Source organism: Megalops cyprinoides, chromosome 10, assembly GCF_013368585.1.
Source record: "Megalops cyprinoides isolate fMegCyp1 chromosome 10, fMegCyp1.pri, whole genome shotgun sequence".
NCBI classification, from domain to species: domain Eukaryota; kingdom Metazoa; phylum Chordata; class Actinopteri; order Elopiformes; family Megalopidae; genus Megalops; species Megalops cyprinoides.
Genome location: NC_050592.1, coordinates 9,756,492 through 9,772,274, shown reverse-complemented (window position 1 = coordinate 9,772,274; position 15,783 = coordinate 9,756,492). Strand labels below are relative to the sequence as shown.

At 45.0% G+C, this 15,783-nt stretch overlaps 1 protein-coding gene across 2 annotated transcripts in view; it reads right to left on the bottom strand.

Annotated features, from left to right (window-relative positions):
• si:ch73-22o12.1 (nectin-2) overlaps positions 1–15,783 on the bottom strand; it is a 43,406-nt gene that overhangs the window by 4,474 nt on the left and 23,149 nt on the right. Inside the window, exon 7 of one of the 2 annotated variants that reach the window (XM_036538190.1) lies at positions 13,030–14,950. The exons of the other annotated variant lie outside the window; for it this stretch is intronic. Within the exon in view, the coding sequence (XP_036394083.1) occupies positions 14,406–14,950 (545 nt within the window). The 3' untranslated portion in view covers positions 13,030–14,405. Of the gene's footprint in view, positions 1–13,029; positions 14,951–15,783 lie in introns of those variants that run through there. 2 annotated transcript variants of the gene reach the window in all.

The following is a 15,783-nucleotide window of genomic DNA, read 5'->3' as shown; positions in this document are numbered from 1 at the left end:
TACCATTAACTGAGTTTGCTTCTTTCCATGGGGCTCACTGTCAAATATGTCTTCCGAAAGATGTTGAGAGGAATGACAAGCTCAAATTAGATTAAATGATAGTTTTTTCTGCAGCCCTCTGTACCCTTTAAGACCGCAGGGATGGGTTTGAGCCCAAACGGCACCAGCGCCCGCGTGTCCCCCCCCTGTCCCCGCCGCCGCTGCCGCCTCATACATCACCACGGAGTCAGAATTAATCTGCTGTGATTCTAGAGCTCGCCCCATGCATTTAAACTGTCTGGGGATTAAGCTGATGTCAGTGACACTGTGTGTGTGTACAGGGCGCGCGTGTGTATGTGTGTGTGTGTGTGTGTGTGTCGCTGAACTTGTCCTGCCTCTTCGGGGAAACAGTGTGCTTCCTGCCACAGCAAATTAAAATACAGACAGCAGCCGCCGAGGGAGCCAGGACTCCAGACTCATCCTCAAGGTCCTCTGCCCCCCCCACCCCCTGCCTTTGTCGTCTTGCGCGTGTATTTGTGCTGGCACGGGGCTGGTCCGGCTCACAGCGCCAAAGAGCAGATCTGCCCAAAATAGCAGCGCAGTTCAGATTTGCGCAACTCCGCTCGTGCAAGTGTAAAATCAGAAACTGGCCCAGACTGCACGTGAAAAGTGCTTTTTTTATATGAATTGACACACCGCCACTCAAGAGCACACGCCGTGGCAAAATCATTAAATGCTCCCAAATGACTGAATTGCCTCACGAGGCGTAACGAAACACCGCACGCTCGTACTGCGCACACACACAAACGTTGCCAAACTCCACTCAGATGGTTTTCCGCAGGAGCCAAAAGTCATCTTCACCTCTGCCAGCAGATATTTGGGATTGTTTATTGTCTGTCAGGGAGCTTACTGCAGCTGGAAGAGAGGGAGAGAAGAGAGTCGAACCGTCTGACCCCTCACGCCCCAGCCTCCTTCCCCTTGGGGCACACTGCCAATTGTTTGTTTGTTTGCCTGCTGTCTGCCCAGGAGCCTTTGGCTAAAGCCGTCGGTCTAATTAGGGGTGCTTGTCCATTCCAGCTCTTCCAGTTCCCCCCCCCCCACCCAATCACCCCCCCATCACCCCCCCAGCAGCACCCATTCCTTCACACTTTCCAGCAGAGTGATGTGGTTTCATCTCTACCTTCCAAGGTTATAGACACTTTCCTTCCGGAATGGAGACCGAAAACTATCAAGAATGTGCTGGCACCGGAAATAGCCTGAGATTATTTAACAGTTATTATTTCCTTTGGTGCAGCACCAAAGCATCAATTACGGTCTGCCTTCGAATGACAGGGCCACTGCGAGCTCGGGACTCCCCTCGTGGTCATAATTGGGGTTTTTCTGAGAGCGTAGCGTGTCATATGGGACCGATCAGTGTTTGAGAAGGCAGTAATGGTCCTGCTGCTTCTTCAGTCTTTAACTTACTTCACTCTTTAAGACATGCTGTGATGAAATGAAAAAGCCAGCTCCATAAGGTTTATATTGGAATGCATGCATTAGTGGGGAAGGAGGGTTTCAAGTGGGTAAACAGATCAACAGCACAAACACCACCGTCTACAAAAGACTGACATTAAATGTTAAATGCCGCAGAAGAAACTGCTATCCTTTGACGTTTAGAACTCTATAGTTCTTAGGTGTGTTTAGTCCCTGACTACATGGGCCATCCAAAAAAAAAAAAAAAAAAAAAAGATGCACATATACAACCCTCCCCCACACACATGCAGCCAAAAGTGGCACCATAAAGATCATCTGTACATTAAGTGTGATCACAACATTAAAGCACACAGACTCTGGTTAAATGATCAGTGTTTCGCAACTCACCACAAACATGGACATGCATAACCACACACACATGCTTGTTTTAGTGCTGTAGACCCCACCATACATTATATCTGGGCGCAGGGGGTGTGCCGTCTAGGAGAGAAAACTATCTGTGTATCTGTGGATTATGATCAAATAGCATTTAGAAAAGTATCCTCTATGTATATCCACACAGTACTACATTACTAATACAGCAACACTGTTCACAGTCTCCTGCCACTGGGAAATCAGTTTTTCCATTCATTCAGAGACTCTGTGGGTCTTATTACACAGAAAACGAAGTACAGACGAAATTTTAAGAAAATATTTTTGAATCCACCAGAGCATTCAGATATTCTCCTCCCCTGCGCAGTTCACGTAGAGTTGTACAGCAGGGTTCCTTTCAGTTCCATGGCAACAGCAAAGTTATAAAAAGTAGTCAAGTGTAAAGCAGTCAATACCCTGATATTACAGGCCAGTGCAGACAGAAGCTGATAGAAATGACATGATCCACGCTCAGTCTGGCATTTATACAGCCGAGTGACTCCTACACAGACCTTCACCAAAATAGCTGAACATTCATCTCCACATGGCATATTTTCTCATTCTCATTCTCTCTCTCTCTCTCTCTTCCTCATTCTCTCTCTCTCTCTCTCTCTCTCATTCTCTCTCTCTCATTCTCTCTCTCTCATTCTCTCTCTCTCATTCTCTCTCTCTCATTCTCTCTCTCTCACACACACACACACACACACACACACACACACACACACACCATCTTCATTACTGCAGGCATACCCTAAAATGTGTCAACACAGAGGTGTGACAAATTAAAATTTACACAGAGTGACAAAAACAACTTACTTTTGTCACTTGGGGTATTTTAAACATGCCAAATGAATGGAGACACACGCTTGCCTTCAAATGTGAAAGTGCGCATACGATTCGTTTAGAATTATCTCAGGAGAAAGTTTAAGGGCTCATACCAACTCCCTGTGGAAATGCTAAATACTATCAACTTCTTAAAAGGATCCTGACTCCTTTTAAAAAATGCATGGTAGAGTTCAATTTTTTATAGTTCAGAGAAGAGAGGGAGGGAGGCTGTTCCGCAATGACATCTTGGCAGGTTAGCACAAGCGTGGTACTCCCAAGTATTCTGAAGAATGTCATGCTGGGTGAGGCCTCAGAACAGCACGGAGATATAACCTCATCTGACAATTCTGTAGAGAACACAGGGTGTTGTTACCTGCACTGCACAGGTGAAATCATGTGAGGGTGCAGCTGACTCAGATCTGGAAGCAGCTGAACATTGGCTGTTTGTTCTGTGATTTGTCTGTGTCAGTGCTTTGAAATATTAATTCTAAATACTACATTTATACAAACACATTCCCAGGCACTTACTAACACCCCCCCCCCCCCCCCACCACCACCCACTATAGTGTTTCACCTCACTTGTCCTCTTCTTTGTAGTCACATTCAATAAATTGCTGAGCACACTGAATGATATCATTTTCACAGGATATCAGATTGTTAATGGCTCACACTTCCTGTCTATGAGTGAACCTCTACAGTGCCTGTCTCTTCTGTTTCTGATCAACAACAGGCGACCACTATGATTCAACTCAGCATGACTCATAGACAGACAGACTCACTTCCTCATACAGACAATGAAACACTGGCACAAACTGGCACACTCAAACATATGTACTATGACACACACGTAAGCAGTGGCCCTCCCTGAAACCTGACACTCAGGAATGTTTATCTGCTACCGAAACTCCTCTCGCCCTCTCTCCCTCTCTCTCTCTCCCTCTCTCTCTTCCCTGCTTTTTAGATTGATATCACCTCCCCTCCCCTCACTGTTTATTGTAATTGCGCTGTTTACTGTAACTATGTACTCAGGGCTCTGGGTTTTACCACTTCTAATTTAATTTTTAATGAAAAGCACCTACATTTTTTGCAGCTTGATGTTCAAGGCTTGGTGTTCTTTGCCCTTTCAACTATCTGTTAGGACAGGCCAAAAGAGCCATTTACAAAATCAGAAAAAGGAAAGAAAGAGAGAGGGAGATTAGGGTTGAGCACATATTTACATAAATGCACAAAGGATAAACCTATCAGTTTTACAGTTTAACAAACAACCTTGGAGATTTGGTCTCTACTAAAGCATAGTGTACACTCATACATACATCAGATTTATTTCTATCTATTTAAAATTGATTTAATTGTAGTAAATGGTTCTGAAAAAAAAAAAACTTACAGCAGATTACAGTAAATGCGCAGTCAAGTCAATGAGGCTCTTTCTGAAGTGGGAGCTGAATAAAACATTACTGCAGAGGGAGGAAGCCGAGCCACCAGAGCGTGATCTAATATTGCAACACGGTTACTCCACAGTGTACCCCAAATAGGTGATGCCTATTTACAGCACAACACTAACACAGCACGGCCCATCACTTAACAGGATGAAGATACAGGCAGAGAAATTCATGCATTTGCCATTTACTATAGTGCTGGAACCCTCATTTCCAAAGCAAACATCTGCACACACACGATTGTGTATGTATATCCATCTATCTACAGATGTTCACTCCCCTGATAAAAAGTGAGAGTAAATATGTTATAAAATAAACAAATGTACATACCGGATAATATTGCTGCTTTTTTAAAAAAAAAAAATGTTATAGTTTACTCTTGCTGTCATTGCAAGGAGCAAATTCAGATTTTTCACAAATAATGCATTTTACCTCAGAAAGCATGAGTCACGTTAATTCACACTTTCAGAAAAAAACAAATGCAAACCAACATTCAGCATTTTGGAATTTCAAAAGCTATATACATGCATAAGGCTGTTTCCAAGGGCGTAAGAAGAAGTAACATACAGAGGAAATTCATTAGAAATATACATCAGTAATGTTAAGATAGCCCTCCAAAGGTGCAAAAAAACTGAAATCTTCCTGAAAACTTTCCACTGCGGTGTCTGTTGCGAGAAGTATGATGGTACAGTGGAAAACCACCCAGGAAGTGCATCTTGTAGCCACAAGCTGTGAGACAAGGGGTGTTGGAGGCAACCATAAATTCAAAGCCAATAGTTGGAGATCTCCAAAACAAACTGCCTTATCCAGGATAAAACATGTCAACAAGTACCATTCAAAGTCACTTGCATGACTGTTGCATTCATGGCTGGGTTGCAAGGAAGAAACCCCTTCTGAAAGCCAATGACAAAAAGAGGCACCGTATCATCTGAATGGCATGTTTTCTTGTCACATGAAACACAAATTGGGCTTTTCTGGCCTGCTCATCAGTGCTATGATTGCTGTGGAAGGTAAAGCTTACGCTGAGTGGAAAACCTATGCGCACTGTGAAATATGACAGGGTATCTATTACATTTTGGTGCCATTCTGCATCTACGAGCCCTACGGACCTTGTGTTAGCATAGAGGGAGTCACAAACTCCAGCACAGCACATTTGGGCTAAAAACTCTGACTTCTGCAAAAAAAAGGTAAATCTTGGCTGAAATTGGACATTCCAGTATAACAATGATCCAAATCTTTAATCCAGGTCTATAAAGACATGGTCAACTGAGCACAAAAACAATGTTTGCAGCTGGCCATCTCAGTTTCCAAACCTCAATCCAATCTAACGTGTAGTTCTACCTCAGCAACTCTGAAGAATCTGGAGTCATTCTGCCAAGAGGAACAGTCAAAATTCCTCCCTCAGAAGTGCAAGAGCCTCATAAAGCTATAGAGGAGGCATCGTGTAAGTGTAATCCATGCCAAGAGGAATATTTACAAATATTAAATTAACAACACACATACATATTAACAACAAAGGTGTGAATTCATGTGACCTTAATGTTTCTGGAATAAAATGTTTTATTTGGAACTATTTGACTTTTCTCTGTGCAACGATATTAACGTGAAAGCATAACATTTTTAAAACAATGATTAATGATCCAATGTGTAATTGTTCTTTGTTATATTTCTACTATTTAATCAGTGGTATCAATACATATGACAGGCATACTGTATACTGTGCATGTAGAGATCATTAATTGTGTAATGTCAGAACACACCAAGCTTGGTTATGACCCTCAGGTCCTGGGCGATTTATGCTCAAGTTGCTGAAGTTGTGACCAGTTTACCACATCAACTCACCTTGCCTGTGTACTCCCTATCAGTGACAAGCAAGATGGCAACAGAGGCCTGAGAGGGGAATTAAGAATCACATCTAGGGGCACTGTGCATGTCAGTCCTCATATCAGAGTGTTACAGCAGCGGGAGAGAACCTGACGCATGAGCCCACTACACATGCTAAAATCCAAAGGAAGCAGTTACGTAAAGAATTAGCATTTTTGAGGATCCACGTGCGACCTTTAAGGTTGGGAGGATGAGTAATGAGAGGGAGGGCTACTGCGAGAAGTAAAGCCAAGAGGATGGTGAATGAAGGACAAGGAGAGAGAGAGAGAAAGGGAGAGAGAGAGGGAGGGAGGCGGTGTCATTCCTCCTCCCTCTGGCTGTCCCAGCTGTTGTTCTCCCTCTCCTTTTCTGCAGTCTTTTTTCCCCCCCTCCATCCATCTCCATCACTTTTCATCTCTGAACCCCTCCACACACACACACACATACACACACACATACACACACACACACACACACACACACACACACACAAATGCCCCTTTCCACTCATGCCTCTCTCTCCCTCCACAAATGACTCAGTGAAACAGGTCAAGTGTTACAAAATTCCCCCTCTGGCTCAACCTGCTTAATACAGAACCCAGTTCATTGCGCCAAGACAAATAATACACACTGTATACACACAGACGCACTGAGCTCAAAACCACCCCACCACACAACATATACTGTAATATTAAACGGCATCTACAGGCTTATTATATCCTCTTTACCCACTGAAGGAAGGCTGACTGGGGAGACGTCAATCAGCGTAGGCAGGATAGAGGGCACAGCAACCAATTTTAACACACAGAGCGCATTGCTCTGCACTGTAAACAGCAGTGGCATGTATCAGTACACTAACGTAGATTCTACTCCTGTCACACACAACACCGCACACTGTTATGAATCACAGGACACCACAGTGTCATCCAGTTTCCCACAGAGTCATAGCACAGAGGGAATATGACTCCTATCACACAGCAGTAGGGACGGCTCGCTGCAGGGACTTACTCGCAGGTGATCCCTTTATTTATAGATTATCGGCCCGATATAGCGGGGGGGGTAGGGATGGGGTGGGGGTCCGCACCTTGAACCCTGTCAGGGTTGCCATTGGTATGCGCTGGGGGCTCCCATGTTCCCTCCCACGTGCATCTCGGCACCAGTTCAGCACAGCGGCGTGTGACAAATTACCGCGCAGCACAGCGGAGCAGGACCAGATTTGCACAGCACTGAATAAGCGGTGCAGTGTTCTGTCAGACGGATTATTTTGCCCCATTCCACATCCATCTCCCTTAATCATCACAGCCTCTGAGACAGAGAGAGGGGAGTGGCAGGATACGCCGAGCAGCAGGAGAGGAATGGGGGGGGGGGGGGGGGGTGCAGCTATGTGCTGTGTTTGTCGTTGTTGTGTGTGTGTGTGTGTGTGTGTGTGTGTGTGTGCGGGGGGGGCACAGATACAGAGCAGACCGAGGCAGGGATGGAGTGGGGAAACGGGCAACGGACAGGCTGAGGGAATTTCGTGACCACTCTTTGAGGACCCTTGAAAAAAAACATGGCAGCTTTGTGCTCTTAACGTTGCCCTGCATTCTGCACAGAGAAAGAAAGGGGGGGTGGTGGTGGTGAGAGAGAGAGAGAGAGAGAGAGAGGGCGAGAGTCACGGAGACGGGCACAATGATGTAGAAGAGACACGGAGACGTGGAGATGGAAGTGAACAGAGAGGAGATGACAGATAGGTGCGTGGAGAAGAATACATGCAGACGGAGAGTGAGCGAGAGAGGGGCAATTCGTGAAGTTGTTTTCCTCCGCTGGCCGATTTCGTGTCAGCCAAACAGAGCAGAAATTCAGCTCATTCCTACAGGGGGGGAACAAGTCGGACCAGTCAGGGTGAAGCAATCTCTCTGGGCCAACAAAGAAACACACAGGCGCACACAATCTTCCTAATACACGCGGCGGTTTGACCAGTTCCCCCACTCTCTGATTCACTGTTCAGGGATTATGCAGTGAAATACCTCCCAGCACAGAGGAAGGGTGAAATCATTCCTGTATTTTTCCCCTCTCCTGGTTGTGCTTTTGAGTAGGCAGTGTGCGCGAGAGCAGGAAGCTGCCTGTTGCAAGACAGGGAGACGGTGAATTAAACAGCAAGCGCATCTGATCTGCACAGTGCCCCGAGCCAGTCACACACACACACACACGTACACACACACACACACACCACATCGTATCAAAATCATTTCCGTCTCATGGATCTATTCTTAGGAGCTGGAATAACCCTCCCATGTAAACGCAGACAGTCATCCACAGGCACACACACCAGTGGAACGCTGTAAGCCAGACACACTGCTGAATAACAGCATTAGAGTTTTTGTACCTCTCGCCTCTATTGCCAATCGCTTTTTCTCAGGCTTGCAACCACCTACGATCCCTCATCCACCTGCCAACATACTAAATAGGCAGTCAGCTTGTGTATTTGTATTCAACACATGTGGCGGCGGGGGCAAAGCAAGCCCTCAAAGGCTGACAGTTCCAGTGATGGCGCACGTCTGGGGGATTTGACCGAGCTGCATGAACTGCCCCTCCTCCACCCTCAAAAGGGGCCCCAACTGGCTGCAGGAGTTGTTGGAGAGTGCGGTGGAGTGGCTCTGTGGTGCTCACACCCCTCAACCTTCCCACCGCGCCCCCCCCTACTCGGCCACCACCACTCCCTGCTCCTCCAAGCTCTACCACTAACGGTCCCATGCTTTGCCTGCAGGATGGCCTTTGGCTGCTGGGGGAAAACTTGGAGCCCATGTGGAGACATGTTTAAAGTGCTTATTTTCTCGGCAGAGGTGATGGATTTATGCCCTACAACATGAAATTAAACGGCAATGCAAGAGATAGCAGTGGCTGAAATACTGAGAAATGGAGACGTCTACATTGACATGAATTCCCTCGGAGCGCCGATTTGTTGTGGCAGAAATCGAGCATGCGTTACACTTTTTGTGTGCAGAGATTTATCACATCTGTCGAACAACCAAGCGGCACATTTTTTTGGAAGAAGAAAAAAAAGACAAAACAAAAAAACGAGATTCTGAGGAATGTGGAGGAACGACGTCTCTAAACTGAGGCCTGTCAGCTCAGAGCTTTCTGTACCTTGTTGGATTGCATGCTCACTTCTTTACGACCAGCCCACTGGCACAAAGCCTACAGGAGGCCAACCCACTTGATCAGCTATTTGAAGTACAGGATTTGTGAAATTTCAAAATGGGTGGAAAAGGCAGAGGCCAGGGTACAAATTCCTCACAGGAACTCGTATGAGAACCCAGCCTTCAGAGCCACTTAAGGCCACTCATCTGTTAACCAGTGCCCATGTATCACACCTCAGGCTCATAGCAAAGGAGAGAGAGAGAGGACGGCATCCATCAGCCAGGACTGGAGGGATAGGGCCCTGCAGATAACAGCTCTGTCCATTTATAAAGCATGCACAGTTCCAGCAATTAGTGCCCATCAATACTGCATTCCCCGGCTAAACGCTTTCTACAGTTCAAGACCGATTTATTGCACAAGGAAGGCATCTTTTTTTCCCAAAGCCTATCCATACACTGTATTCTACTGCTGTCCAATAGAAGTGCTACAGTGTGCAAGGCACAAGCAGTTCTTACATTTCTCCTTCAGCTCATGAAAGCATCTAATGTTCAAAAGTTCTTTTAGGCCAAAAAAAAAAAAAACAAAAAAACAAGTATGATACCATGTGGTGCTACACAACGAAAAAAAAATGTAGCCAACTGTGCTGGGTAGGCTAAGCACAAAACATACAAACATCCTGCGCCTGATGTCAGAGTATAAAACATGCATGTACCCTAGTAAAATATTTCTCATTAAAATTGTGAATAAGAGTCCATGAAGTTACTGATTTTATATGCATCTTATTGACATACCATTACATCTTCCAATAGCACAGTGATTCTCATAGAAGGTTTGTCAGTTAAAACTTTGTTTTTGGTATGCACACGCACTCTGCTCTCTCACCCTGTCACGGTTAAATTTTTACCAACCAGTTGGTTTTAGTCACTGTTCAAACAATGCTCTGTTGTAGAAACTGGAGCACTCACCGAGTTTAAATTAAGCTGCACATTCCCTCTGTGCTGATAACACAGACTTCCTCCTCTTGGGGAGCCAATTGCAGAGAAACAGATCTACATTCCTAAGTGGTGTGTGCAGACAGGCACTGTAATCCCATCACCTGCCTGTGTACGTTTGCCATTAAGTATATCCCTACACTCCCAGATGTATGACCGGATCTACTTCTACCTGAAGTAGTATGTTCCCAGCACCACTGGAGAAGAAAAAAAAATAAGATGATAGTGCCCAGAGGAAAGGTGTGGTAAATGTTTTGCACTCAACCTTAAATGGCCTCTTTAGTATTATCGATTTGTTTGCCAGACACTCTTATCTATGAAGTCTTGACAGACTACACAGTTTTATCAGAACAATTTACTGCAAGAAAACAACACTCAAAGAAAACCCCACCAACTATTTAGATCAAAACGATAGACTTCAAGAACAGAAAATGAAAAGGAAATAAATCAAATGGACTTTTCCTTCTGATGTTAACGGTTTTCGAAAGAAACTGGCCGCCACTGTTCCACTCTGTTTAGGTCTGACTATAGGAAAATCTCACAGATGTTCTTCTGTCTCCAACAGCAACACGCAAAAACACTGAACACCAACACCAGTGTTCTTTTTAAAATCCAAAAGCCTTTAATTGAAACCCAAATACAAAAATAAAGTGATGTGAGAAACAGGGACAACACATGTAAATGTATTCAAAGAAAAAACCCGGGTTTCACAACCAGTGAGGAGAGATACACATTTTGTAGTAATTTGTGTGAGTGCAACACCAGTTTACAGTAGGAGCACACTTTCAATTTTAACTTGGAAGATAATCACAGAGTAGCAGTCGACTTAGCACTTAAAATTATAAATTAAAAAGCACTCAAACTCATTTGAAAGATTAAAGAAAATGGGAACATAAGCCTTAACAGAAATTAGAATATCTTTCATGCTTGAAGCAGCAGAGATACACAAACATGTGACACAATAAATTAGTAATGTCTTGTTAGATATTTATATATATATATATATATACTATGTACATGGGGGAAATGGGATTCTGTGAGTTGGGTTGTGATGTTAAGGCTTTGTTAAGTCGTCCGAGTCAGAGGAACTGCAGATCTCTCAAACATTTATACATTGTGCTAGATAGTGGAGGGCAGCTCCGTACCAGAAACCCCAGCCACTCGGTCTCTGTGCCAAGGGCCCTGTTGCCCATCTAAAACTGTGTGCTCCTGCCCCCACCACAGTGGAGCAAGGGGAATTACACAGCATTTTCTTCTTTTCTACAAGAGAACAGAGCAGCGCTCTTCAGGGCTGTGGTCTCTGCAGGAAGGGAGCGGGGGGGTGGGGGGTTGGCAGGGGTAAGTCTAATGGAAGTCCCCCCAAAAAAGATCCTCCGGCAATCTTGTCGATAGTGACAAAATGTCTGTGTGCAAGCAAGTCGTGCTCTTCAGTTTAGCATCAGTCAGATCTCGGATGCACATTAAGTGGAGATAAAAGTGTCAGATTCGACCAGATAAATGTGTAATGTGTGTCTGTGTGGTGGGGGACCATATGGCTCTAAAGCTTTCAAAGCATGGGACCATTACAAGCAAATTCAGTGAATTACCCATTAAATAGATGATTTAGCACAAAGCCCCGCTACATTCTGAGAGTTGAGTTTGTCCATTAAAAATGCAAACTTCAAAAGGGCTACTAGAAGCGACCAGTTTTAACAGCTCATTGCAATTTCAAAATACGATACTGGACCTATAAATTTATTTACACTTTTGTCTGATATTAATATTTCCTACAGGTCTCACAGGAATTCTGGAAGAAAAATATTGATGCATATATAGTATATGGATACCTTACACCAAGATATACATAATTCTCTCGCTTGCTGAAAAATATCACCACCATTTATTGAGTTTAAAAAAAAAAAAAAAAACCCTGATCATTCTCACACAAACACCACATGAAGGGAGAAGTAACTACATCCTGTTGCAATATTATAGTGATGTGAAGAACTGTGGTACATGATTTGGACACGGTAAGACCAGAGTGGCGTGTATGTACACAAACAGGTATGCTATGATATGTACAACAACCTAACCATACATCCATGACAGACTTGTGCAGCAAAAGGGAGTCTAACCCTGAACATTACTTAACACTAACAGTCTGATCCTGAACTGGGGATGGAAAGAGTAATGAACACATTTGACACCTGAAGCCAATGCAGTCTCCTCCTCAACAAAATATATGGACTGGGTCACAGACCCAGGTAAGTGGATTTCACTATTGTCTAAACCTTCATTTCATAACTGCGGTTTTGGGCCTTATCGAGCAAGACCCAGTAATTAGAGATGCTGATTCCGAGACAAGCAAAGCATACAAGACAAGGCTCTTGAGGAAAAAAATTCAACTGATAGCACCTGCTTTAGATAACATCTTCCTTATTCCAGAGTTTTTCCATCTCTCTTACTAGCTCTCCTGGGGACACACAGTGTGAGCTCACCTTTGTTAAATAGCTACACCTGTGGTGCCAACTGATTTGGATTTGACGTCTCTTGACAGTTACCTGCTAAACCTCCTTTGTGAAAAGCGTTTGTGAGACAAATAAATGCTAACAAAGGGACAAGTAAATGCTAACAAAAATACCCCTTTGTCACTCCAGTTTTGGTCCACTGTCTCATTTGATCAAGCTTAATTACTCATTTAATTAGCTTATCTAAGCCCAACAGCAATTCACTTAAGCAATAAATCTTAATTACCTTGAACATAATCTATACTATCATTGCGTACAGTAGGAACAAACTGACAAAAGGGAAACTATCTTTACATTTTCAAAAGCACAAACAAATCCAAATACAGACTGCTTCCACACAGCTTGTATCAGGTAACCAAGCAACGTCACATCCAGATCAGTATTCAACAGAAGTCTTGGTCAAACTTAATTAAATGAGCCCAGTTTGAACTGAATCCAGAACACACAATAACTCTCTGGGACCAGAACTGAGAAACACTGTTTTACAATGTCAAACAAAAGGCCAAGTTGTACACTATAACAGAATGAATTTTAATACCCCATGACAGCACGCATGCATGGACATACAGAACAGTTGAAGCAAAACTCAGACCGCATTGCTTTGACCCATATTAGAAAGCAAAGCACTAATTTCGATTACAGCAGAGAGATGTATAGCTCTGTAGTTTCACTTTCATTTCACGCCTGCAACAGTGCGAGTGTCTTGACATAAGGGACGCAAGCACATGCACCTCCCTACATCTCTGAACTCTGACGGATTCATATAAATCATGGCAGTAAACCGATCCAGTGAATCGCCATGTCAGAAATGATCAGCACAGATTATTTGTTCATATCTGCTAACTGAAACGACTTCACGCCTCATTACCAATCAAATTTCCTCTGTCATGGCTTGTGAGAGGTGCAGGCTTGAGCCAAGACAGCTACTACCATTTCTGGCCTCTCCTTTGTCTCTCATTTAATATTTGCCATCACTGCTGACACCGGGGTCCAGTTTACGCAGTGAGTAAATGTGCCAGTTTCTCAATGAAAACGTTTTCCCAGCCTTAATGCAGGGATACCCTGAAGATGGGTGGAAGAGAAAGGCTTTCTGCAGTGGTTTCAGTGTTTATAGAACAGGTGATAAATCACACAGTGTTCAATTTTTTTAGCACCCCTTTTCATCTAAAAACCATTTAACTCTTCTCCTTCCTCTCACCACACTGAAAAGAATGAAATTACACAGTTTACTACTGAGGAAAAAAAAAATACGCCTATCACAAGATTAGCAGGAATAAGTTTGGCGTGACTAGAAGTGTGTTTGTTCTGTAACGACAACAGTGAAGGCTTTTTTGATCAGACATCTCTCTCACGACAATTGCTGCCACAAAAAAAAAGAAAAGTCACATTTGGATAAGAATGCGTTTCCTTTAAAATGCGTGTCTCTGGCACTCTTTAATGTCTAAAACGTTTCATATGAAAGGAAGGAAGAGGCTTGAGCTGCTTGGGTAGAATCCTTCAGGTGGTTTTTAGTCAATGCCAAGCATTCCAGTTTTTGAGCCAAGGCCAGCGGTTTTCCCCCGCTCTTTATTTCTGCAGTGCCATCCTTCCAGATCATTTATTCTCTTTTCCAGTGCATCTGGTTCTTCCAATATTCATAAACTATTAAAAATAAAACTGGTATTTATTTCTCTAAGGGAAGAGGAGAATCAACAAAATAACTTGAGTCCTTCAGAAGAATGTTGTTTTCGGCTCTTCCATGTTCACTTTTCTCCTCTGTTAAATTCCCCTCCCATTTCTTTCGCTTTCTCTCTCTCTCTCTAGACGTAAACAGCCGTCCGGGAGATGACCGAGCCATCCCTCTGCGACTCCATGTCATCATCCAGGTAGCCGCCCATGTCCTCGTCGTGGGGGCGGATTTGGAGCATGGGCCCGCCTCCGCCAAAGTGATCGTACCGCTCCTCCTCCTCCACGTCTTCCAGCTCGTCAAACTTCCTCCTCTCCACCTCGTCCATCTCCCCACTCAGCAGGATGTCATGGGCGGTGGGGGTGGTAGTGATGATGCCCTCCCCCCGGTGTAGGTTGTTGGACTTTTCCGTCAGTGTTTCCGAGTCGCTCTCCCGGTATGTGTAGATGGGCCCATTGTTGTTGCCCCCTGTGCCGTTTTTGCTGGTCTTTTTACCCCCAAAGATGCGGGTCTTGATGTCATAGGTGCCCTGGTTGGCATTGCCCCGGTAACCCTGCTGTTGCCGGCGGCTACGGGTCACCAGCACGGCGATCAGAGCAGCGACCAATAGGAGGGCCAGGAGACCGCCGATGACCGCGCCCGCTACCACGCCTGCATTGGAATCGTTCTTTGGGGGCTCTGCAGAAGGGGGAGAGGCACAGGAAGAGACAGAAAGACAGGAAGGGTTGGTTGGTTTCAGATTCTTCAGTGAGGTGCCTGTGCTGGCATCAGATTAAGTGTCTGCTTTGAGTGACAGTCCATCCCTGGGCGGTTTCTGCCGCATGTGACATGGTGTGAGCCCAGTTTGCAGGTTCTCTCCGGATTCAGACAAAAGAAAAAAAGGAAAAACATTCTGCCCTTGTGACAATCCAGAGCTCTGTCTGGAGGGCTGAACAGGTGGACAGCGGACACCATGCAGGGAGAGGGGCAATGTGTTTTGGGGGGGTGGGTGGGGGGGATGGAGAGAAGGAGATGGAGGAAATGACTGACGCAGCGAGACAGCAGAGAGGCAACTCATCCTCGAAGCCATAAATTTAGAACAGTGGACAGATTGTCCCCTCCCTCTCGCCTAATTTGTAATCTGTCGTTTAACCCCAGACAGCGTGCGCTCGTGTGACCGTCTGCACATACACACCGATCGGCAGGAAGGAATCCAGCACACAGACACGGAGGGGGTGGGGTGGGGGGGAACTGGGCCTCCCACCGCACGCTGTTCCACCCCCACGGGCGTCGGGGGACTGCCGAGATGAAGCGGAGGACCCAGGGGAAGGGGAGTGATGACTAAATCGGGGCCGTAAAGCACGTCTCACTGACAGCCTCCCCTCCCTGCATCGGAGCTGACCCCTTCCTTTCCACACTCTTCCCCTGACCCTCTTCTCTGGGCAATCAGCCACCCTGATGCATATCTCTGTCTCTCTCAAACGTTCTCTCTCACACACACACACACACACACACACACACACACACTCTCT